The sequence below is a fragment of the Plecotus auritus genome (genome assembly GCF_963455305.1).
Source record: "Plecotus auritus genome assembly, chromosome: 3".
NCBI lineage: Eukaryota > Metazoa > Chordata > Mammalia > Chiroptera > Vespertilionidae > Plecotus > Plecotus auritus.
The window spans coordinates 208,062,372-208,087,453 of NC_137772.1; the positions used below are offsets into that span (position 1 = coordinate 208,062,372).

General features: G+C 44.8%; 1 protein-coding gene across 1 annotated transcript; it reads right to left on the reverse strand.

Annotated features, from left to right (window-relative positions):
• Nucleotides 1-1,726: 1,726 nt before the first annotated feature.
• HAL (histidine ammonia-lyase) lies at nt 1,727-23,828 on the reverse strand. The gene is made up of 20 exons (XM_080658511.1): nt 23,158-23,828; nt 22,160-22,220; nt 22,025-22,052; nt 21,637-21,711; nt 21,477-21,549; nt 21,317-21,383; nt 20,700-20,737; nt 19,998-20,123; nt 18,927-19,066; nt 16,778-16,825; nt 15,983-16,130; nt 14,914-15,009; nt 14,756-14,814; nt 13,739-13,819; nt 11,353-11,418; nt 11,105-11,270; nt 8,355-8,489; nt 5,724-5,832; nt 5,559-5,628; nt 1,727-3,913 (listed from the first exon to the last, which is right to left on the reverse strand). Exons 1-20 carry the CDS (start codon nt 23,402-23,404, stop codon nt 3,773-3,775), a joined length of 1,974 nt encoding a protein of 657 aa, XP_080514637.1. The 5' UTR covers nt 23,405-23,828; the 3' UTR covers nt 1,727-3,772.
• Nucleotides 23,829-25,082: the final 1,254 nt, after the last annotated feature.

A 25,082-nucleotide genomic window follows, 5' to 3' on the forward strand; every position in this document is an offset into this window, starting at 1 on the left:
GAGAGCTCAGGGGGGAGCTGAGACTACAAGGTGAGATCAGCTTTCACAGGGCTTTGAGTGTCAGGCTCACTGGCCAGAACTTTATTGTAAAGTCAGGGGAAGGCACTGGACGTTTTTGAGTAGGTCAGGACCAGGCCGAGGGTGTTGTAGAAAGAGTAATCTGGCTTCAGAGTGCGTAGCAGGCACTCAAATATTTGTTGTGCAAGTGGACTCTGGCAAGATGCTTTGAACAAGCCCCGTAGAGGAGAGAGCAGGAGACCTTCCGGGCTAGATGTCCAGGCGGAAAGTGAGATGTGAACACTCTCCTCTGTGTTCCACATTGGGCCACATGCTATATGGATGCACCACGGCTCTGGTACAGTACCTCGCAAACAGTGGCCATGGGAGGTGGAATGCTAACAGCTACAAGTACCAAAATCTGACCCAAACTGGCTTAAGGAATGAGAAAGTTCATTGGTTCACCCTTGGAAGCTTCACAGGAAGAACAGGCCGAGGACTGCTTTATCTGGAAGCTCAGTCATGCTGAAGACCCAGATTCCTTCCTTCCCTCTGCTCTGCATCTGGTGTTGGTGTCACCCTATGGCTATCTTCTCCCTTGAGGCAGGATGGCTACCCACAGCATGGGTGCTCTATGCCTCCTCATTCAGATCCAGCAGGAGGGTGAGAAAGAATGGCTGTGGTGGTTCTCAGGGGAGAAACAAATTCTCAAAGCCTCCGGTAAAACTCTTCTCTGTCTCATTGGCCCAAATTGCAACCTCAGCCCTTTCTTGAACTAATCACTAAGCGAAGAGAATGGGAATACCTCGAGACAAACCAGGCCTATGCCCTGAGCTGAAATGAATTTCCACCAACTCTTTTTTTTTGTTGTTGGTTTGTGTGTTGTTGTTTTTTAAATATATTTTTATTGGTTTCAGGGAGAGACAGAAACATCAATGATAAGAGAGAATCATTGATCGGCTGCCTTCTGCATGCCCCACACTGGGGATCGAGCCCACAAACTGGGCATGTGCTCTGACCAGGAATCAAAATCAAACTGTGACCTCCTGGTTCATAGGTCGATGCTCAACCACTGAACAACACTTGTCAGGCAGGTGTGTGTGTGTGTGTGTGTGTGTGTGTGTGTGTGTGTGTGTGTTGTCAATGTTTATGTTTAATAAGTACCTTCAACAGAAGTAACCCCCCAAATGCAGTGATCATGTGATTTATGAGGTAATTAGAAGGCTTAATAAAAATATAATAATTCAATGATTAGATCCAGAAATGAGGTACAAGTTTAAAGTAGTATGAAAATTATCTTTTTTTCCCTCCCCCCCCCTTCCCAAAATTTCAGGTCATGTACAGGATTTTATGTATGTGGTAGCTCGATAGAGTAATGACCCACAAATCATATGCCCATGCCCTTGAGTACTTCTCTCCCAAGTTGACCTTGACTTGCTCTGACCAACAGAAACGGCAGAAGCTGGAAAGGTCCTTGCACTTTGAGGTTTCCCCTCTGTCAGCAGGTGAAGAAGCCAGGTGAGCCTGCGGGGGAGGACATCTCAGTGCCTCTATTTTGCTGCTACTCAATGGGAAAGAGAAAGACTGAGTCAATCATATTTTCTAAAGACACTTTTTCATGGGCAAACATTCATCAACTACATCTCTCAGAAACTTGATTAACCGCAGTTAGAACAGCCTTTCCCCAAAGAGGTGGTAAACTATTTAAAAAATCTAAGAATGCCGTGATAACATGAGACAATGAGTTTATTCCATATTTACCTTGACATTCTCTGGAAGCCATGTGATGTCAGTTACTAAAAGAGCTGTGTAAGCATAACCAATGGATAAAAGACACGGGGGGGGGGGGAGGGCAGGTAAAGGCATGTACTGGGGGGAAGGTGAGGCTGGGGGGAGGTCAATGGGAAAAAAAAGGAGACATATGTACTACTATTTGTAATACTTCAAACAATTAAAAAAAAAATAAAAGAGCTGTGTAAAGAGCTTAATGACAGCCCTGGCCGTGTGCTCCGTTGGTTGGGCATTGTCCTGTACACAGAAAGGCTGCCAGTTTGAATCCTGGGCACATACCTGGGTTATGGGCCTGATCTCTAGTAGGGGGCGTGCAGGAGGCAGCCCATAGATCTTCCCCTCTCACATGGATGTTTCTTTCTCCCTCTAAAAAAATCAATTAAATATATTTTTTAAAAAACTCTAAGAAAAAGGGCCCCTAAGGACCCTGGGAGCCTGTGGGATCTAACACTCCCCAAACAGGTGTGAAAAACAGCCATCAGACAGCTGGCTCAGCTGCTGCTCCTGGGTAAGAATCAATGAACTTCATGTGTGTGTGTGTGTGTGTGTGTGTGTGTTCACATTTTAGCAAAGAACAGCATCAAGAACAGGTTCCTCAGCCTTTTCTGTTCTCTGAATTGCTGTAGGCAGTAGTTCTGACTTCTGTCTCCACCTTCCCTCTGGACAGGCTGCAATCTAGAGTGAAAACTATTGTGAAATATGTTGTTGGTCCCATTTTAGTCTGTAATCGGGTTGGCAATCTGGCAAGTGTGTCTGTCCTTGCTTAACCAGCTGCAGTTTTTAGAGCTATAGCTTCAGATTCCTGCACTAGGAGTTCTTTGCACCCATTTGCATGGAGGGGTGCAAAGTCACAGATCTTAGAAGCCAAGAGGTCATTCAACCCATCCTTTATCTGGGAAATTACATTTTTGCCTTCCCAGAAAGCCCTTTTAGAACATCCTTTGTTGGGAAGAAACATATTGAGTAATACATCCTAGGGCCCCATCTGATTTTTGTCAATGGGGCCTCACGTTAACGGTTACCATTACAGCGAGGGGTTGGTTAACTTCTGAACAACAGATTCCTTGTCTGTGAAATGAGGAGGCTTACCACAGGGTTATTATAAGAACATGAATCGAGAAGGAGACTTGTCTTAGGGTGGTGAACACACAATACAATATACAGATGATGTGTTATAGAATTGTACACCTGAAACCTATATAATTGTATAAATGTCATGCCAATAAATTCAAAAAAATAAAATAAAATAAAGAATGTGACTTAAGTGCTAACATACAGTAAAAAAGTGACCATACTAACCTCCAACTCTAGTTTAAGCATCGAGTCCTTTTTTGGATATGTGTAGTGATAATTGATAAATATGAAATACGCAGTTCAGTAAGAGACACTCCAATAGCAATCTTTATATTCATCCCTTAATTCCTTTACACAGACCTCTTGTTGGCCTATCGACTATTCTTTACTACGATTCCATTAGTAGAAGAAAGAGCAACTTAAAGACAAATTATGATTTAAAAAGGGTTGTTTATGAAGAGGTATTAAGAAACACTAGTCATAACATAGTACAATCAGCCAGAGTTAACTAGTGGAGAACTTGTCAAAGCAAACAAACAAACAAACAAGATTTACCAAAGTCTAATGTTTTTGGAAAAATGCCATCAATCTGTTTCCAGATGTGAGTTGCTCTAATGTTAAGAGTAAAAGACCCATGCAGTGTGGGTGCTCTTCTCACCCTTAAGAGTGAGATAGCATTAGAGAAAAAAACCTATAATCCCTGCTGCACCTCAGACCAGACCAACAAGAACGCAGTGCTAGAGTTAGCAACCAGATAGCTGCCACCAGCCTAGCTAAAGCAGGTTTTAGAAGAACTGAATTATATAAGGAATTGATCCACCTAAACAAAGTTCTCAGGCCTCTCCTTCGGCACAGTGCTGCCTGCTGTCAAACTAAGCACCATCTGATCTCCATCCCAGGGCAAAGCCCGTTAAAGCTCCCCCGACTCTGGGATACTGCTGGATTTCCTGCGCAGAGACTCCAGGGAAAAGGCCGTCGGAGAAACAGGTCTGGATTCAGGAATATGCTCCATTCTGTATTTTTCGATGTATGGTGAAGCTACTTCCCACACCTGAGAAACAAGGATGAAACCGAAATGTTGACAACATTGTTTTCATAAGCCATGAAACGTCAACTTCACCTGAAGACAAGACATTATCTGATAAAGACAGTTGCAGCAGCTGCTTTGCTTGCTTTTATTATAAGGCATTTAACACACGATCCGTGTCGATTGGTCTCTGGTTGCATTCAAAGCTTTTAAAACGCAAAGTCCAAAACTTCTCTGAAGTTACCCGGAAGGCTTTCAGCTGCTTGCCCTTTTAAAGCCAAACAAGCCAAAAACCAAACAAAACCTAGAGAATTCGGTGTGGACAGAATTGAGGAAAGCTGCTCAGGGTCTGACTGTGTGTTTTCTCAAGCAAACCTCGAATGATAAAAAGCAGTGGATTTCCTCTTCTGCTGTTTCCCTGCCTCGTGTGCTCTGTCTCTGAGACCCTCAAAGTGGTCCCTGGACCAGCAGCATCAGCATCACTGGGGACAAGTCGGAATGTCAGCCCCACGCCACACTGTGTCCAAATCTGCATTTTCACCACATTTCCAGGAGATCCACACCGCAGTTTGAGAAGCACTGCCTCAGGCCCAGCAATCTGTTCTCTTTCAAGCATAACACCTTCTCAAATGAAGGCCCTGTTCTTGGTTTATAGCTATTGTTTTTTATCTGATTGCTGCTGACAGCCAAGGGGCCTTTCCTCCCACCCCCCCCCCTTCTTTTGTATCACCTTAGAAAACGTATGAAGATCAAGGGAAAAATCCTTCCCCCAGAGCAGAGCAACGATTTCAAGGGAAATCAAGCAATTCTAGGAAACAGGATACCCACAAATTACTACAAAAGGTTTAAAGAACTTAAAAAAATATATTTTAAAAAAACGAGTCAGCGTGCTAGGCAACTGTCTTTATCAGTTGAGTCTATAGTCAATGCAGCCAGAGGGAATTGTATGTCACCAGGGTGATGGGTGGGACACACTAGGGCACCAGACAGACTCACAGACCTTTGAAGCAAACACCTGGGACTTTGTTTTCTCTCCAGATCCATGCAGGCATTGGACCAGGTGGTGGTGGTGAGGACATTATAAAAAGAGAAAATGCCCTATCTGGTTTGGTTCAGTGGATAGAGCATCAGCCTGGGGACTGAAGGGTCCCAGGTTCGATTCTGGTCAAGTGCACGTGCCTGGGTTTCGGGCTTGGTCCCCAGTGGGGGGCGTGCAGGAGGCAGCTGATCAATGATTCTTTCTCATCATTGATGTTTCTCTCGATCTTACTCTCTCTCTCTCCCCATCCCCCTTCCTCTCTGAAATCAATAAAAATATATTTTAAAAAAGAAAGAAAGTACTTTTGAATGTAAGAGTACATTCTTGGTGAAGGGGATCAATGAACCTTTCATCTCATTTTCTCCCCATGAAGACTTGTTCCAAAGCTTCGTTTAAAATTTATTTCTGCTTCCAGTCCTTAGACACTCAATGTTTGGGTGCCACATGGGACACCTAAGAGTTTATCTAATAGCTTCCTGGTGGCCTTGCAAATTGCATAAGTACCCTTTTGTTCGTTCCCAGAGAATAGCCAGAAAATGAATGAATAAGACAATGTTTCTCCAGGACCCGCTCCACTTTACTTTGCCGTAATGACCCCAAACCAAGAAAGAATCCAAATAGTCAGCTTGCCTTTTGGTCGACAAGCAGTCTGTGCGCTGCCTCGATGTCTGGAGCCATGAAGCGATCTTTTATCCAGGGCCTGCAGAGAAAGCAAACCAAGTCATCAGCCAAACATGAGCACTGCCAGGGCTCATGGTTCTGAGACCGTGTCACTTCCATGACGACAGACTTTACCTGACAACCGAGCGCACCAGGTCATAGACCTTCTCCAGGGGAGTGGTTGTCCTCAGGGGGCGGAGGAACTCGATGCCCTGGCAGGCTGCCAGCAGCTCGATGGCCAGCACTGAAACGATAAAGGGGGAGAGGTGACTGGTGAAAGGCTGACCTCCTGCTTGAGGGCTATGAATGACAGAAATGGATGGCCATCTTGGATGCATCTTTAATGGTGAGAAGGGGGAACGAGTCCAGGTAAATTCTCAGTTTTCCCCTTCTCACCTCTTCTAATCGCGATGGGAAAATCTGTGTGCTATTTCCACCTTTGTGTCAGTTTCCTTTTGTTGTTAGTCTTGCTGATCCCTTTGGCCTGAAATACCTGGCACACAGAACTTCATCAAAGGATTAAAGGAGCCGGTGAAGGAGCAAATGAGTCTTTGGTTGCCCTGGGACTGAGTGTACAGTTGTTTGTATGGAAACTAATACAATTATTAATCAATAATAATACAAGAATAAACTTCATGTTTTGTGTACTCCCAACTGTAAACCTACTTGGCCCCACCCTATATAATGTCCCTTTCGAGCTTTCAAACTCAAAAGCTCCCAAGTCCACTACAACTGAAATTCTAGAAATTGGGACTTGGATGTCTTGCACTCTCATCTCCATGCATCTCAGATCCGTTTATTTTGTGCACACCCCTTCCCTTACAAAACTACCATTGCGCTTCTCCTCCCACTTTGCCAGCCCTAGTTGCTGTTCAGGTCCTCATCTTAAACACTCCTTTGGCGATGCCTTCTCTCATGCCTTCAGACTCTAGTATTTGGTCAGAATTTTGTTAAGTGCTACACAGAGTTGCCAAGTTATTGTCCAATGTTCGCCTCTCTGGTTAGACCCTAATTTCCAAGCGGACAGAGAGGAAGAAGCTCTCATTCACGGTTTAATCCAGGCAGAATCCTCCTCTTTCTGTGCCCCTTCTGCAATGAGGAATCACTAGGCGCTGTGATAAAGCAGATCCTTATCTTGCAAGGTTATATCCAGCACCACTGGGTTCCAAGATTTGTAGGTATTCAATATCTTAATCAAAGCAAACTTAACTGACAGTGAACATGCTTGAAAGTACAAACTGCCAATTCTTTTTCTGAACTGCACCTGATATAAATGTATAGATCTGTATCAGATGAGCTAGATGTGTAATTTGGACCTCTACAGCCAACTTTATTGTCATGTAAACATCCGAGCACCATGTCTGTGCCAAACACACTTCTAGGTATTCTAGATCCATCTGGGGATATGATTGAGGCCTGATTTGAACAAATCCACTGTACAGACACTGAGATAATTGGGAGAATTTGTAAATTATACCTCAATACAGCTGTTACCAAAAAAAAAAAAGAATATTTAACTCTCACATTTATCTTAAAATAGCAATATTCTTTTATCAGCCAACTGCTTTGAATACAGTTGCAAAAACAGGAACTTAGAACATAAGTCCTGAAGGAAGGCAATTTCTCTTTAAAAAAACAAAAACAAGCAGTAATTAAGAGGTCAGGGAGCAGAGGGCCTAACATCCTGTGAAGTATCTTTGCCAAAAAGGTGGGATCTCAGGCTTGTCAAGCCTTTAGGGCCAACTGCCACGTACAAGAAACGCATGGGACAGAGAGCAAGTTAAAAGTAACACCACAAGGAAGTTAACAGGTGAGTCCAGAATCCCGGTCTCTATCAGAACGCTGACCTGTTTTTTTTAGCTGGTCAGTGGAATGACGTGGGCGTGGGGGGAGAGATGGGACAGTTCTGGATGAAAAGAAGCTTGAAACCTTGACCACCAAATCTAAAATGTGGCCCTTGAGTCCTGATTTGAACAAACCCACTGTACAGACACTGAGATAACTGGGAGAATTTGAATGTGTAATCAATGGTGATACCAAGACGGGCTGTGATGATGGCATTCTGGTGGATAAGCAAGCACTGATAGTTAAGAGTTAAAGTATGCAGGAAGAAAATTATATAATGGATTTGTTTGAAAATAATTTGAGAAAAGAAAAAATAAAGCAAATATGCTGTTGAATCAGTGAGGTGTGTATGAGGTTCATGGTACTAATCTCCCCACTTTGAATATGTTTTGAAAGTCTTGTTAAAAAAGAAAAGAAAAGAAAAGCCAGCAGATGAACCAGTTTAGGCAGTAAGAGTGGTTCTTAATCTCCAGCGAGCATGAGAATCACCTGGAGGGCTGGTTACCTCCAGATTCCTCTGCCCTGCTCCCTAGCAGGGGTCCTCAAACTTTTTAAACAGGGGGCCAGTTCACTGTCCCTCAGACCGTTGGAGGGCCGGACTATAGTTTTAAAAAAAAAACTATGAACAAATTCCTATGCGCACTGTGGGCCCGGGACGAGTCGGCTGCTAAGCAGGACAGGCAGCGGCACCTGGCGGGCCGGATAAATGTCCTCGGCGGGCCGCATGTGGCCCGCGGGCCGTAGTTTGAGGACGCCTGCTAGAGTTTCTCATTCTGCAGGGCTGGGAGGGGCTTTGGGGATCTGCCTTTCTAACAAGATCCAGGTCATGCTGATGCTGCCGGTGGGCACCCCACTTTGAGGACCACTGGTGAGTCATTCATTTATCAGTGAGGCCCGGGATCCCAGTTTGGCTGGTATTACCTTGCTCCACATGCTCGATGACCCTGAGGGCCTTCCTCGCTGCCCATCCTCCCATGGAGACATGGTCCTCCGTGGCAGCGCTGGTGGAGAGGGAGTCCACAGACGAGGGGTGGCACAGAGACTTGCTCTCAGAAACTGCAAGAGGTCAGCACTCGTTAATTATGTTCGAACGGGAAAAACTGCCCAAAGGACACGTTTTCCCAAAGTGCTCTATGGCATCCACTCTAGGAGCTCTTGGTGGTTACCCAAGCACCACATGGTCCGAAGTTACTTTGGGGAAGGAAACGTGTTGTGTTTTCCCTGACATGAGAAAGCCTCTAAAGCTATCAGGAGTTCTGACACCAGATGGAAACCCTAATATTATAAAGCCAAGTTGAAAACATTGGAAGCATTTAGCATGCCAGGGAGATGTGTGCTCACTTCAGGTACCTGAGGACAATTTGACTGGTTGTGTCACCAGAGGCTTGATGTCTGCCAGAGATATCTTAGGGAGACAAGAGGATCCTAGAGATGACCTAGATTGATTTCTCTCCAGCTTTATTGTGCATATGAATCACTAGATCTCATTAAAATGCAAATGTTGCATTTCAGGTGGGGCTTGAGATGCTATTGTTCTCACAAACTCCCAGGGGATGGCTCTGCTTTTGGTTTGAGGATGATACTTTAAGTAGCAAGGACCTAGATTACAGAATTCCTTCTCTTCAGCAAGAGAGGTCAAATTCAGAGTCTTTCCCTCCCCACCCCCCTTTCTGAAGCATAGTAACCTCTATTTTGTAAAAACTGCTGTTTGAAATTTCCACTAGACAGTCCTTTGTTCTATGAATTAATTCTGCTATTATTGGCTTCTGTAAAATACGCTTGCTCTAATAATAGGGAAAATAAGCTCAACTGTCTGACCTTGCAAGCCACTCTGCTGCAGTCCCTGGCTACGCCCACAGTCCAGTTATCTGAAATGTACTATGCTCAAGTTACAAGCTCAGGTTACAAGCAAAGTCCGGGAAAGGTCCGGAAGTATAATCCCATATTTGGGAGACAAAGGACTGGAAGAATATAAAAGGGGAAAGCTTCCTCCATGATCTTGCTCAGAATTTGAGAGGCAATATTCCTTTGAGCCCACTAGGGTAATAAAAGACTCCAAATTAATTGGCTCACTAAGGCGTCTTCTGTTAAGTTCGCTGATTTACGATATAACATTTCTATGATGCTGAGAGTGGCTCTGAGTGAAGTGTCACTGTTCTGCATGCTATAAGGACCCTACCTGAGATAATCTAGCTATAAACGGGTTTGCCCAGGACTTTCAGGTCCCAACACTGCACCCCAAGACCCCTAAACCAGCTAAATGGATCAGCAGGCTGTGGTGAGGCTTGTTCAGAAACATAACGTACAAGGGGCCAAAAAGAGAAAAAGGTTCATTATCACGAAAGCAAGCTGAGCAACATCATTAGGCAGCTTGGGAAGCTGAACATTCATACGGGACTTCCAAAAGTCCATAATATTCTCTAGAAATCAACTACCTCTCCCCCCACCACGTTAATATGAGAAACTGTTGCCCTTTGAAAGGATATTTTAATAGATAGGTAAGTGAGCAAGTAGAAGATACCGGACAGAGGAGAAGATGAATTTAATGGCCCTTTGTTGTTTTTTTGTGTTGAGTTTTAGTGTGAGGCTTAGGTGAGGAAGAGATTAGGAGGAATAGCAGCTATATTTATTTAGCACCAGGCATAGAGAGTTCTAAGGTTTTACCCGCATTAATTCATGTAATCCTCAAAACAGGCCCACTAGGTAAATTCATCATGCCCATTTTACACAGGAGTACACTGAGGTCAACAAGACTGAGCCTTGTTCCATGTCACACTGTAAATGGCAGAGCTAGGATTCGAACCCAGACTCCATGCTCTTAATGAACCACCATGCTCTCCTGCCTCTTGGGCAGGTTTGCCAGATAGAAATACAGGATGTTCAGTTCAATCAAATTTCAGATAAAAAAATGTAAGTATGTCCCAAAGAATTCAAATTTAACTGGATATCCTGCATTCCTATTTGTTAAATTTGGCAGCCACATTTTAGGATTAAGTATTGATTATAATGGGAACCTCATTAATTGAAATGAGAGCACAGATTTGAGAGCCAAAATGCCTGAGTTTGAATTCTCTGCTTCTTACTGTGCAAGTGGGGGTAAGACACTTAACTTCTCGGATTTTCAGGTATTCATCTGTAAAATGGAGGTGACAATAGTACCTGCCCCATGATATTGTTGTGACGATTAAGTGAGTGACTATAAGTGAAGCCCTTAGCACTTCCTTGTTGCATGTTGTAATCACATGTGTAGTGGTTGGTATACCTAATAAAATGCATCCAAATTTTATTTAGATCAATTCACATTTCACCATTAGCTATGAACGTCTTTTTCTTTTTCTTTCTGATGGTCTTCAAATTGAGATTGGGGGGAAAGTTACAAAAATAAAGTTCATGTGATATCAAACTGTTTACTGCAGAGAAGTTGTGGAAACATCATTGTTTACAATCTCACTCGTGTATTATTGTGTCAGTATAATATTGTTTAGGTTTTGTTTTTATTTTTTTCTAAAAAATATTAAAGAGGCAACCTACTGCGTTTGTATGAAGAGAGGTAGGATGCAGATGGAGGTGTTGAGAAAGTTAGATCTCGTTCGAAGATAAAATTTGATATTTTCAGGTAAAAGGGAGGGGCCCTTCAATGGACAGGCTTGGGCAAAGGGCAGTGTCCTTACCCAGGGCTGCGGCTGTGCAGTGGGCTATCATGAATCCAGAGTTCAGACCGCCTTCAGCCACCAGGAAGGCAGGCAGCTCGCTGAGGGAGGGGTTACAGAGCCTTTCAATTCTTCTTTCGCTAATCGCAGCAAGTTCATGGACACCAATGGCCAAATAGTCCAGGGCCTGAAAGAGTGTCTCAATTCAGTTGACCTATATTGTAATATGCTTTCAGGGGCAGCAGCAATTCTAAAAAAAAAAAGCTTACTTTGGCTGGGTATTCACCATGGAAGTTTCCTCCAGAAATAGTCTCTCCCCGGCTGGCAAAGACCATCTTTCAAAACAGGTTAAGGTTTGAACACCCTTGTAAAATGCAGGGTGGAGAGAGAGTCCCCAAGCAGTTGTTGACATAAGGACACACACACACACACACACACACACACACACACACACAATCTTGAAGAAGAATTGTCTATATACCCAAGTCAGGGCCAAAGAAACACAAGGCATAAAATGCTGTTTTCTCTTGAGGTTAGAGATTCTCAAGCATCATAACTGTGCTAATCTGGTGGGTAGTAGTTGCTCTTGAAAAATTTATAACCTGAAACTAAGAGCAGAGACCAGACACCTGTGTAAAAGCAAATTCTATTTCTTCAATGGGCACGGGGAGCTTGTGCTCCATAGAAGAACCTGCTGAATGGAAGACATTGCTGATGCCCAATCACCAAATTCTCTGGAATAATCAATTTGGGGAAAACTTCCAAGCAAACTCTCTAACTCAGTGATCTGTGTCAGCATTCACTGCAAAGGGCAGCCAAGAGGTCATTGTAAACTCATTTAGGTCTGAGGCAACTTTGGACTCACCGAATATTCATATTCTCAGGGATCATTGCATTCCATCATGCACTTTACTTAAACCAACAGACAGAGGCAGTAACAGACCCTTCTTCCAGGTTCCAAAGAGCTAACTTTCACCTACTGGGCTAAAGAATATTCGCTACCTATCATATCAACTAGGGATTCACTCTGTGTGAGAAGCGTTCTGACTTCCAAAGAGCTGGAGATGCATGTGTTACATGATCTTCCTCAAGTCTGGAGTTGTCCTTTTCCATGTATTATAACCATGTGCATATTAGGCCGCATGCCTGTTCTTCTCCATGAACCCACCCTAACCACAGGCCTTGGCCTTCTCTCCATTCTCTGAATCCTTATAGCGAGTGACCTCTGTACCAATTTAGAACATAAACATGTTCTATTGTTCTTTAGCTCCAAATTTGTGGGTTGACTATTCGATTATAGCAATTAGAAGTTAATTCCCATCATATCTAGCAACTAGGTAATAGGTGCTCTTCATCTGCAATAGAAACCTTAGGAAAACATTCTTTCAGGTAACACCAGTATTGCAGGAGAACTCCCAAAGATTAGGCAATTGGAAATTCATCAGGGAGTAAAACTCTTCAATTAAGTAAAAGATTTTTTCGCTGAAATTTTTGCTGAGGCAAGTGGTGGGGGGAGAATTTAGTACAGAATTATTTCCTCTCCCATTTCCAATAATTTAATGGTTTGTGTTCTTTTACTCTCTAAGATACCCTTTCAATATACATAATGTAAGTGTCTAATGGGTACTTCTGCTCTCCAGGACAGATAGATGAGATAAGACTACCTGGAGTTCAGGAAAACTACTCCCTTTGGGAGGTGGGATGGTGTACAGGTGGGTTAGTGAGTTGAGGATTATTTTGTGTGGGTTTGACTTAACTGTGAAACTATCCGAAAGGACACAAAACCCACATCCTGAAATAAGCTCTCCAGAGAAACCTCACACAGCTACTGTGGACCCGTCTGCTAGCCCAGGCTTCGAGCTGCTTTCAGAAATGCTGACCCAGCACTCTCTCCAGGGCTGAGACTTGAGGCAGATGTGGGATAGGAAAAACAGATTTCTGCAGGGTTTGGTGGTCTTCACAGGCAGTATTGTCTCTGTGGAGACTTTGCCAGTGTGACCCCTGAGTGATCGCATTCCATGGCAGAAACAAGATGGCTCTGAGATACCCACACCAGGAAAGAGTGTTGGGCCCTGTCCTTGAGAAATGGAAGTGTTCTTACTCTTCTTTGTACAAACACAGAAAACACTGATTTGAGTCAAGTCCATGTCAGAAATAAAACCTCGCGATATGGAAAACCATGCCTCTTTGATCGATACTTTGGTAAATGTTAAAGGTTGCTTCTATCTAAAGCATCATGGCATTATTGGAACCAGGAAGGTGTACATACAGGCCACCTACTACAGTCTCCACAATCACACCTGGCACGTAGGTCTTCATCCTTCTACCAACAACCCCAGCAGTGGGTTTTAGGGAAAATGTCTTCATAAAACCTCTCAGCCAATGCTGGAAACCCACCCCCGTTTCATCTTTAATGGGTCAATTGTGAAGCTTTGGTATGTTCCACTCTGAACCTGAGATTAGGTTCGGAGAACTACCTCTGCCACCGCCCAGCTCTGATCTGGACAAAGTTCCTTAACTTCCAGGCCTCAGGTACTCAGTTTATGAAATGAAGTGACAGGAGACAGGACAGAGCTGCTGCACAGTGATCACTTCAGATCTTAAAGTTACCAGCGGAAATTCTATGACTATAGTTCACTACACGTCAAAAGATACAGGATTATCTGTTGCGCTGTTTAGTTCTGTGGTAATTAGTTTCTTCACAAACGCTATTGTGTCATTCGCCACACCATGGACCTAAAATAGAAGAGTAAATGAGTTACTACATGGAAGACTGCCTGTCACATAGAGTCTGATATTCCTGTTAGAATAGCAGGATGTTTGGAAGTGGGATGTATTCCTATAGCAGACCTAATTTGGCAATTCTTCCCCGTAGACGTTTTTGATCTACTAGCTAGAATAGAACATGCTGAATACAAGGACGTGAGTTCTCTAGGGAGGACTCTTTATTACACTGTAGACTGGAATTTGACACAAGCTGAAATACAGGGTGGGGCAAAAGTAAGTGTATAGTTGTGACTACAAGAAACGCGGCATCTATTCCTGTGTTATTGAACAACCATAAACCTACTTTGGCCCCACCCTGTATTGTTTTATTCTTGAGAAGCATTCTTGAGTTAATCTCTCATTGAACTAATTGCCATATGCAAATGAGTTGTAAAATCGATACAGGATGCCTCATGCTAACCCAAGTCATCTGCATTTTTTATTGAAAGTTAAGCCTCCCAGATTTATTTACCATGATTTAGGTCTGCCCATTAAATGCAGCTAAGGTATACCATGATGGGCACCTGAATTTTTATTAGGCTTCTCTGTGAACATCTCTGGCTGGCTGGTCCTAGTTCTGTCTAACAGAGAGAGCAAGTACAACTCCACTAACTGGTTCAGATAATGTTGTCACTAAGAAATTGAAAAAGGAGGGCACTAAACCGACACAGCAAGATGTCCGTTGGACTTCTCTTCAAGGCTGAGCAAAGCAATGCAAAAGCTTATCACGTGGAATAGAAACGACAATTATGGGACAAATGGAAGCATGATCTACAAAATTTTTAATAGAAGCTGTAAAGAAATTTGGATTCTAATTGACCATTACATGGTTTTCTAACACCTCCCTCTTTTTCTGCTTCCCACCTGCATTGAGAGAGAGAAGGGAAACTTTGTTTGCTGGTTTACCTGTGGACAGCAGCGCAAGGTGTACGCGTCCTGCACGCGGTCACAGAACCTGTGACTCTCTGTGGAAAGGTGGAGGGAAAAGCAGGGAACATGTTATCAGTTTTTTCCCCCACAAAACACAAAACCAAATAAGCTCACTCACACAAACATGCCCAGACCTGCTATTTCTGATGGGTGGTGATCCGAGTCCAAGAGTGACCGAAACCGAAAAGCAACTTCAATTTGCCCAGGATGAGGGCGAACAGCATGAATGTCTAGAATTGATGAAGGAGAAAAAGCTTGAGCAACTCTTACATTAGAACGAACTACCATGGATGCTCAGAACCATCCACGGTGCTGACACAGCCCTCAAAAGGCCCAGGGGACCTAACCACCACCAAGCAGTAGAAACTTATCTCCAAAAGCAAGATATTCCTTATTGTCTTTTTTTAAAATATATTTTCATTGATTTCAGAGAGGAAGGGAGAGGGAGAGAGAGATAGAAATATCAATGATGAGAGAGAATCATTGATTAGCTGCCTCTTGCACGCCCCCCCACTGGGGATCGAGCCCGCAACCCAGGCATGTGCCCTTGACTGGAATCAAACCTGGAACCCTTCAGTCCACAGGCTGATGCTCTATCCATTGAGCCAAACCAGCTAGGGCTCCTTATTGTCTTTATTCTTTGGAATCTCCAAGTGCAGATTATGTGTTGAGAATTCAACTACTGGAAATTCAACTCAAGACACTGGGCTACCCTAAAAAGATTTAGGCTCATAATGGAAGGGAGCTCTATAGTGGTCTAACTTAACTAAGTGATTTTGAAACAGTTTTTATGTCCTACTATATATAATAATAAAGAGTCTTTCAAAGTAAGCTACCACTTCTATAGTTTCCCCTCCCCCAATTTTCTAAAGGGGACCAAACTGAATCCTACTGTAGTTCTAAAACTCTGCAAACAGATTCCTAAACAGTACTTAGTTTGATGAGAGTCAGACCTAGGTGATCTTGGGCAGGTTACTGAACTCTCAGGGTCAGCGTCTATTTATAAACGGCAGTCATTTCAAGTGTCGAGTGTGGCAGAATTTAGAAGAAACTGTAGCAGTATTGGGCACACCATAGGCTCTTGAGTTTTCTCTTTCTTCCCTACCACTCACCCCCACCACTCACATGTCTAAAGACCTCAACCAGCCCACCCCACCAGCTCTGGTTGACTGAATAACAATCAAACAGAGGGACCATGCTGACCGGTATCGAAGGCTCTGGTGGTGCCCTTCAGCACTTCCAGGGTCAAGGCCGCCACTATGTCAGCCTGCCGTGCAATAGCACTGGCTCTCTCCACAGCTTCACTGCCCAGGGAGGTGATCATCTGCGTCCCGTTGATGAGCGCCAGACCCTTTGGGGGCAGAGGAGAGAGGTTTCCTACTGTATTTCTGTAACAAGCCTATGTACAAGTTAATTTAGTGTCTTTTGCTCTCATGAGAGGAAACTTAGCCCGTCAGTCAGTTAAACGATGTTTATTCATGTTTTCTGAAGTGCAGGTCAGTAATGATTATTTAAGCACTTGAGGACTAAGTGCCATCCTACATGAAATCACTACTATAAATCTGGCAAATAGAATAGCTATTAAGTATCCCCATTCTCAAGGCAGCAGAGTAGCTCCAGTGTGGAAGGCATATAAAATCTTAATTATGCTATATTTCTTCTTTAACTTATCATCATTGTAGACAAGATACACAAACATTTCTGGTCTAAGACTCCTGGCTTAGAGAATCCTAATGGATGCTGAATTAAAATGTCTCTTAAGGATCCCTAGGGATCCTGATTTAAAGTTTAAGTTCTTAGGTAAGAGAACCCTTAAGCATTTATGCCATGAAGAATTTTTTAAATACTGATGGAGGAGCTGTTTTTTCAGTGATCAACTTTCTACAAACAGGTGAGCCATGTTTATTTTAATAAGTCAGTGAGACTGGCATTAAGACTGAAAGTAGTGTATAAATAAAGACTTGTTGACATGGGCAAATTTCCCTTGAACACCCTTACCTCTTTTGGCTTTAAAACTATTGGTTTCAATCCATGGGCTTCCAGGACCTAAAGAATGATTTAAGAAATTAAAATGGGTTAACAATTACTAATTTTATGAGGAACCGAATAAAAGATCTTTCAACCCAAAGGTCTGTCTTATAAAAGACTAGAGGCCGGGTGCATGGATTTGTGCACTGGTGGGGTTCCTCGGCCTGGCCTGCACCCTCTTGCAATCCGGGACACGTGGGGGTATGTGTCTGATAGCAGGTTTCGGCCCGATCCCCGCAGGCCCGATCCCACAGGCCCACAGACAGGAGGGAGCCCGATCCCCACAGGCCTGATCTCCACAGGCCCACAGACAGGAGGGAGCCCGATTCCATGCGTTGAGTGTCTGTCCCCTGGTAGTCAGTGCACATCATAGCAACTGGTCGACTGGTCATTTGGTCATTCGGTTGCTTAGGAGCTTTCATATATATGAATTAGACCTATGTGCATTAGCTCTGTTTATCATCTCTGGTCTATTCTCTAGTTCTGTTCTTTAGTCTGAAAGCAGATTTTGCTTTCAAATGATATTCATACTTAAATCAGGGGGTCCAGTGTCTAGGTCCTTTGTGTTAAGTGTCCATGTTAGTGACTCACCTTTCTCCTGTGGCTTCCTGAGCACATATGCACACCTGTGCTGCACTAAGGCTGGGCTTCTGACTGTCTGTCCATAATCCCTGCCTCTGGAGCTTAACCCAGAAAGTCCTCCTACATATCTAAACCCGGCAGATACATTGGTTGTCAGAGCAGGGCTTCTCACTTGTGTGGCAAGTTTGTGGGCACCAATGAAGGCGAGATGGTTGGCCTAATAGATAGGAACAGAATCCTGAGGGAAAATGGGCCAAATGACCTTCCTCTGAAATAAAAGAAGTAAAAACAGTCAATAAGTTAAGGTCCCTCTAGAAAAGAAGGAAGAGAGCGCCTACACCATTTGCTATGTCAATTTCTCAGGTAGAGTGCCTATTGTTCTGAGTGTTGGGCAGGGGCTGGAGTTGGGAAAAATGGAGACTGACAAGCTCAAGGGCAATTATAGTAATAGAATGTTAAGTGCTACAGGAGGTAGGAAGTGGGTACCGGTCAGTGAGAAGTAATCAGGTAAGATGCTAGGAGAGCACAGAGGAGGAACAAAGGAGACTTGGGGGGTAGGGAAAAGAACTGGAAGAGCAGAGAGGGAAGTTTCCCAGAGGACTTAGCCGAAGGAGGAACCAGAGTGAGTGGGGAAGAAAAGCATGGACCTATGCTGGTCACTCTGCCTAAGACACTGCACATTCCAGCTGCAAGGAGCCTCCAGCTTCTGTGACGGAGAACCCTGGCAGGGAGGGAGGAGGGTGAGAACATGACAAACAAGGCTCTTGTAGCCACTTTAAGTTCAGACTTTCTCCTGAGGACAGTGCGGAGCACTGTAGTTGTTAGCCAGGACATGCTCAGATTTGCTGTGTGAAGGTGGCCAGGGGAACACTGTACATAGAGAAACAATCAAGAAGAGTCTGCATGGAAGGAAGGTGATCTGGAACCTGTATCCCCATAAGGATTATCTGTTTCCTTAATTCCTCCCTCCTCCTTGGGGCCTCGACCCTTTGCTTACTGTTAGGGGACCTCCCAACAGTAGGTCTGAGATGGCACTTTAAGTAATTATTTGCACTGCTCTGGTGGAATTTGGAGATGAATGAAGAAAAAAAAAGCTTTATCAAAAGCAAGCCTTTCTAGTTAGCCACGAGGTGGGAGCTTTCAGGGAAATGGAACCTTCTTTCCTGAGGCCACAGAGTGAGTGCTACGATGCACAACTTAGTACCTGTGAAACTGGCAACTAAGTAAACCTGCGACAACGTGTGACCTCCAGATAGGCACCTGAAGTGTTTTAGGTGCAGAAGAAATTCCTGGGATCAACACTGGCAGCTGTACCTTTTCACCAAGGTGATCACCAAGTCCAGAGGCTGACAGCTGGGTATGGAAGCTAAAGCCTTGTCTACTTTGACTTATAAGCTGCAGTTTTCTCATCTATAAAATGGGGATAACAGTGTCCCCCTCACTAAGATGCTGTAAAGATTAAGTGATATAAAGCATGCTGGGCATCTGGTGTCCAGCCCAGGGAAAATCCTTCCAATGAACGTTGTGAAAGTCTTACGTATTTAGCGTCAGCCCAGCCACTCTTTGGAGACCACATCTTCCCTTCTCCAGTTAGGCCAAGAGCAAGGTGAGAGAGTGGAGCAAGGTCTCCACTGGCACCAACGGTTCCTTTCTCTGGAACATAGGGCAGGCAGGAGGCTGGGAGGGAAGCAGACAGCAGTTACTCCAGGAGAACTTCCTTCTGGTCAAGCTCACTTTGCCAGCGAGACCCACCTCCCCCAGTAGGATCTAGTGCAAATGCCTGGAGAAAGACAATTACTCAAGGACAACAGACAGCATTATAGGTTTTAGCCAAGACATGGTCAGATTTGCTGTGTGAAGGTGGGTGGGGAACACTGTACATAGAGAAACAATCAAGATCAGGCTCCGTGAGGGAAAGGTGATATGGAACCCGTATCCTCATGAGGATTCACTTCTTCCTCTGTGGTCCTCTGCTCCTTCACTTATTGTTACTGTGCATGTTCTAACCGGACCTAGAAATTTCTAGAATTCTAGCAATGTATCTTAAAGACGTGATCAGGTACTAGCTGGCTCATTATAGCCTTGTTGCTAAGAACAAAAAGTTAGACATGATCTAAATATGGAATTAAGAGATTTTCCTATGACCAAAAGTTGCGTGTGGCCATTCAAACCTGTTGGAGAATGTTTGGAAACACGTCAATATTGACTTTAGAAAAGTGATATAAAATGTGCCAGAAGGAGAAAGTTCACCAAAGTGTTGACGGAGTTTTCTGGGAGGTAAAGTCATAGGCAACATAATCTCTATTTGTACCAGATTCCGAGTCTGCCATTTCACCACCACTTATAAAAGGACATATATTGTTTTGTAGGAAGTCCCCAATAGGTTTCTAAGTAAACTCAGACACCTAATAGCAGTGTTTTTGCTAATTGTTAAATACTGACAATAAGATAACGCAGTGCCACCCACAGGCCAGCTTCCAGATCAGAGTTTACCCTGGGAGATTCTCAGAACTCTGGGGCCCCAGAAGTGCCATCAGATCTACCTTATAGGAGATGCCCAGCCTCAATGGAGGGTAATGGAGGGTCAGTCAGGGATCCATTGCATTACCATTAAATGCTTCGATAACTTGTTTGAGGGTCTCCAGGGAAATGCCACTGTATCCTTTGGCTAAGACATTGATCCTTAAAGCCAAGAGCATCCGACATCTCTCAGGGATTAGTGGTTTCCCAACACCTACAAAACAATTGGAAAACAAAATCTCTTCCACCTCCTGACTGCCTCCATCTCTCAAATCTTTCTTCACTTCTTAACTCAGAGTTGGACTGCTCTCCCTCCTCACTTTCTTGCTTCTTAAAGTCTCATCTTCCAGAAAAAGGTGGAACCCCACTTCTGCCTTCTCGGTTTCCCTTCTTGGAACACTTCAGCAAGCCCCCATTCCCCACCCAACATCCTTAGAATAGTGTCCAGACTCCTCAGCACAAGTTGCCTTGCAATCTCACCTCATCCTGATCAACTCATTCCCTGACTTTCAGCCCTAATTTTGTGTCCTGAGTGCACCATTCTCTTGGCATCACTGTACCTGTACAGATGCTCGTGTCCCAATCCTGTCCCTCTACGTGGCCCATTCCTTTTTCTGAGATTCTGCTGGAAGGTGGTCTTGTCTGCTGCTTTCTGCTTCCCTCCCTCCCCCGAAGCACCCAGTTTCTGGAATATATTGACTCTTCACGGGTGTTACAGGATGCATCACACGTACTTTATTCAGCTAACCAAATAAGATCTAGGAGGCACCCAACATTTTGAATGATTTACCTGAAGAATGTGAACGTACTAGGTTGAGCTGGAGCTCCCTGAAAGAGAAAGGGAAAAAATCCCCTTATTGTTACTGTGCATGTTCTAATCTGACCTAGAAATTTCTAAAAGTCTAGCAATGTATCTTAAAGTCGTGACCAGGCGCTAGCTGGTTCATTATAGCCTTGTTCCTAAGAACAAAAAGTTAGAAATGATCTAAATATGGAATTAAGAGATTTTCCTATGACCAAAAGTTGTGTGTGGCCATTCAAACCTACTGGAGAACGTTTGGAAACATGTAAATATTGACTTTAGAAAAGTTATATAAAATGTTCCAGAAGGAGAAGGTTCACCGAAGTGTTGATGGGGTTTTCTGGGAGGTAAAGTCATAGTCATGAAAATGGCCCCTCATCTGGGGAAGTGAAGCGAGGGACAGGTACACCTTTGGAGGGACAGTGAGGCGGCATGAGGCAGTGGAAGAAACCAGCGAGCCTATATTTTCAATACCAAGTCATGTGTAAATTAACCTGAGCCTCATCCTCCTCATCTGTAAATTGGGCCAAATGTCACTTCCCTTGTTGAAAGGAAAAATGGGGGTAGGTGGCACGTGGATGTGTGTGAACAGGAACCAAACTTACTCTAGCTTATTGATAGGAATTACAGTTCTGGCAAATTTCCCAAAACCTGTAGTAATGCCGTACACAACTGGAAAAAAAGACAGACACCATCCAATTAGATGCAGGACATATTTTTTTAAGTCCATAAAAGTAACTGTATAACACAAAGGGGAAAAGATACCCGTTTTTTCTTTTATGATGCTGTCTATGACTTCCCTGGATTTTTGCACCTTCTTTTCCGCAGTTGGGGTGAGCTAGGAAAACATTGGTCAGAGAGGAGCACGTGGAAGATGTCCGCGTGTGGCAAAAAGGGTCAGAGGACGTCCGTCCCTCCCCCTTACCTTTATTTTGTAGTGCCCCTTGCCCAAGTTGACCAGGTCCTCCGTGGTCAGGCTGTCCCCATCTAATTCGATGTACTGCACAAAGGAAGGGGTCTCCGTGAGTCTGAACAGCTTAGCTGCTCCAACAAAAGACAGGAAAGCCTCAAGTAGAACCAAACCTGGCCACTTCAGAGATTTTATCACTGCAATTAATGAGCTAAGATAAAAGACACCTTACTTAAGAGGAAGCTGCGTAAGGACTGTTTTTCTAATGCTTTTTCCTACGACACAGAACTGGACAAAGTCCTGTCCTAATTGGTAGTGTTTGCTCATAAATCTTGCTGGCCCTCCCCTTCCTTAAATGAGGGGGGCTTCATTTTCTTAACAAAAAGAGTGGTTTGCTGCTTACCTTTTCAGGCTCTCGGTACTTGCTGTACCTGAATCCAGGTAAAGGAGAATACTGGGAAGTGTGGCACAGCCCCAGCCCCGTCCCTGGCGGGAGGACCCCCCAGGAGCAGGCCCCGGAGCCTGCAGGAAAGGATACAGGTAAACTCCCTCTGGTTGCGATGGAATGAAGTCAGGAGACATGGCATCCCCTTCTATAACTGAAACAAGAAGACAAGAAGGACCCCTTCCAGATCACAATGGAGAGCCACTTTTGGCCTTGGTGAAAAAGCAAGGAAGGGCCAGCCCTTCAATTGCCTTTGAATGCTATCGAAATGGCTGTTTTAAAATGACTTCAGATACTTTCAAGTGCTCTTAGTATCTTTCCATGAAGGAGAGCAAAGGGCAGAGATGTAGGTGCTGGGTGTGGACCCCACTTTAAATGAAAGTTCAAGATCTAACCCCTACCTTTGTCCCATTCCGACTTTATTTTGCTTGAAATCTGAACTCCTCTGTGCCACAGAATCTCATCTGGTGAAGGTCTATTGAAGGGTTAAAGGATCTTCACCATTAACTTTATAAAAGTAGCTATATACACCACCTGGTGGCTCAGTGGTTGAGCATATGAATCAGGAGGCCACAGTGCAATTTCCTATCAGGGCATATGCCAGGGGGTTGGGGCTCCATCCCCAGTGGGGCGTGGGGGGAGGAGGGAAGTGCTGCAGGCAGCCAATCAATGATTCTCTCTCATCATTGATGTTTCCATCTCTCTCTCCATCTCCCTTCTTCTCTGAAATCAATAAAAGTATATTTTTCAAAAAAAAAAAAGTTATATATGACAAAGTAATTCAATTACTGTGAAGGGATTCAGACCTGCAGTCCTGAGTTCATATCTGCTCTTGGCTTCTTACTAGCAGCCTGACTGACTCTAGGTAAGTGGCCTCCTCTGGGATCCCGTTGCCTTGTTGTAAAAGGTGGATAGAACCCCCCCATTCTCAGCAGGGTGGGTGAGGATCGAAGGCCCCCAGAGGCCTAGCAGCACCCGCACAGCCAGCATGCATTTTCGCGGCGAGGATGGCTGCCCAACCTCCCTGGAGGGGAGCACTAAGCCACGCCGCGTGCTGCATCCATTCGCGCCTCTCCCCTCCGGCCACTCACCCACTTCCACGAACTCATTGTCCTCCAGGGCCACCTCGAGCGGGTCATCATTGTCCAGCAGGCCCAGGCCCTTGCAGCGGCGCATCAGAAAGTGCACATCGTCCAGCGAGGCGAAGCCACCATTGTCTGGCTTGTTCTTGATATACCTCCGCACGGCCTCGCGACCCAGCCAGCCCACCGTTTGCTGCGGGTCCTTGCAGGGCACGGCCAGCCATTCTCCGCGCACGTGCACCGTGTACCTGGGCATGGCTCCCGCCGCTCCTGCAGCACACTGAGGCTACAGCAACCAGGCCGTCCTGCTCCTCCGCAGGGGACAGTCACCAGGAGCGGGCAGTTTTATCGAGCAGCGGCCACCTAGGTGTGGTGGGTGGTGAGGGCGAGGATGGACTTTCAAAATATGCCACCTCCCTCGCCTTTACTCATTCACGTGTTGGGCAAATATTTATCCGGGGCCCCAGTGTCCCTTTGGGTATTTTGCAGCTGAGCTAGAGGCGGGAGAGGGGGATGCAGTCCGACCAGCGGACCAGCCGCCTGCACACCAGCGATGCAGCCCCACGGCAGGAAGGCCTGGGGGCCTTAGCGCCCTTTTCTTCAGGCTGCCCGGTCTCTCCCTCGCGGGTGCCTGTCTGCATTCTCTCCCATTAAGAGCAACTTATAAACACCATGTTCCTGTCTTTATTGGGGATTACCTAACTGTGAAATAACCTGCCGGCCAAGTGTGACACCAGGAAGTGTGGCAATCCTCACTCATTTGTTTATTCCACAAACAGGTGTTGAGCAAGGACTCTCACTGCTCCGGTTTTCCCAAGCTGCTCCTCCACAGAGGGAGACTGCAAAGGCCAGAGATCATTTTCACAACTTTTCAAAGGTCACTGTCTGGACCAAGAGCCAGGGCTCAGCCAGACATGGGTGGAACGCCTGCTCCGAGGCTGGTTAGCCTCCAGCAAGAAAGTTCTTAATTAGCCTGTTTCCTCCTCAGAAGGGAAAGGGAATAAATGCCTCACCGCAGTATTTGCCATATCTGCCTGGGATCCAACCCCGGGCCTGGCTTTTACTATCTGTGACCTTCGGCAAGTCATTTAACCTCTCCGGGCCTCAGTTTCTTCATCTATAAAATGGAGGTATTGATAGGATCAATTGCAAAGGCCTGTTTGATGAGAGGATTGAGTGAGTTCATATATGGGAAGCCCTTAGAGCTGCACCTGGTACACTGAAAATGCTACCGACGTGTTTGTGACTATTATTTGGACTTCAGTACACGCTGTACCTATTTTGTTTTATAGATGTTCTTTTCATCTTTGTACATGAACATCCCTAATCCAGTTAAGCTTCTTCAACACAGATAACTGCTCCCTGCACCCAATTCATTGCCACTTGTATTAAGAAAGTCTGAAGAGTATGAAAAAGATCAAAGAAATGTGGGCTAGTTTAGTAGTGGGCACTAGTTGAGCAGCATTTTAGTGGTAAGCCAGAGATTTGATTAACACAATAGAAAAAAAAAATCCTAAAAGGTCTGTTCCCATTAAAACAGACTTCTGCTGGGACTAGAGACACAGTTGCTCACAGAAATCAACCATACCAGCATCTCTTTCTCTGGCAGCTTCCTGGAATGCGTACAAATAAAGAGCTACCATGCCTTGAGCCTTATTGAAACTTGCACTTGAGCCACCCAAGTTCTAACCGCACTCTGGAATTTGTCATCTCATGAATTTGATACACATAATCTTCCATTCCAATACCCACCTTCTGACCACAGCCTTACAGCCTTGCAGCCCCCCCCCCCCCAATTTACTTCGGTCATCTCCACCCTTAGGACGTGACCTGTAGTTGGTTCCTTCTGCCCTCCACCTCCTACCTGCTTCTTCACTTACTTTCCTAGGAAGCCAGTCCCTTAGTCGCCCACCTGGACCACTTTCTTCAACACT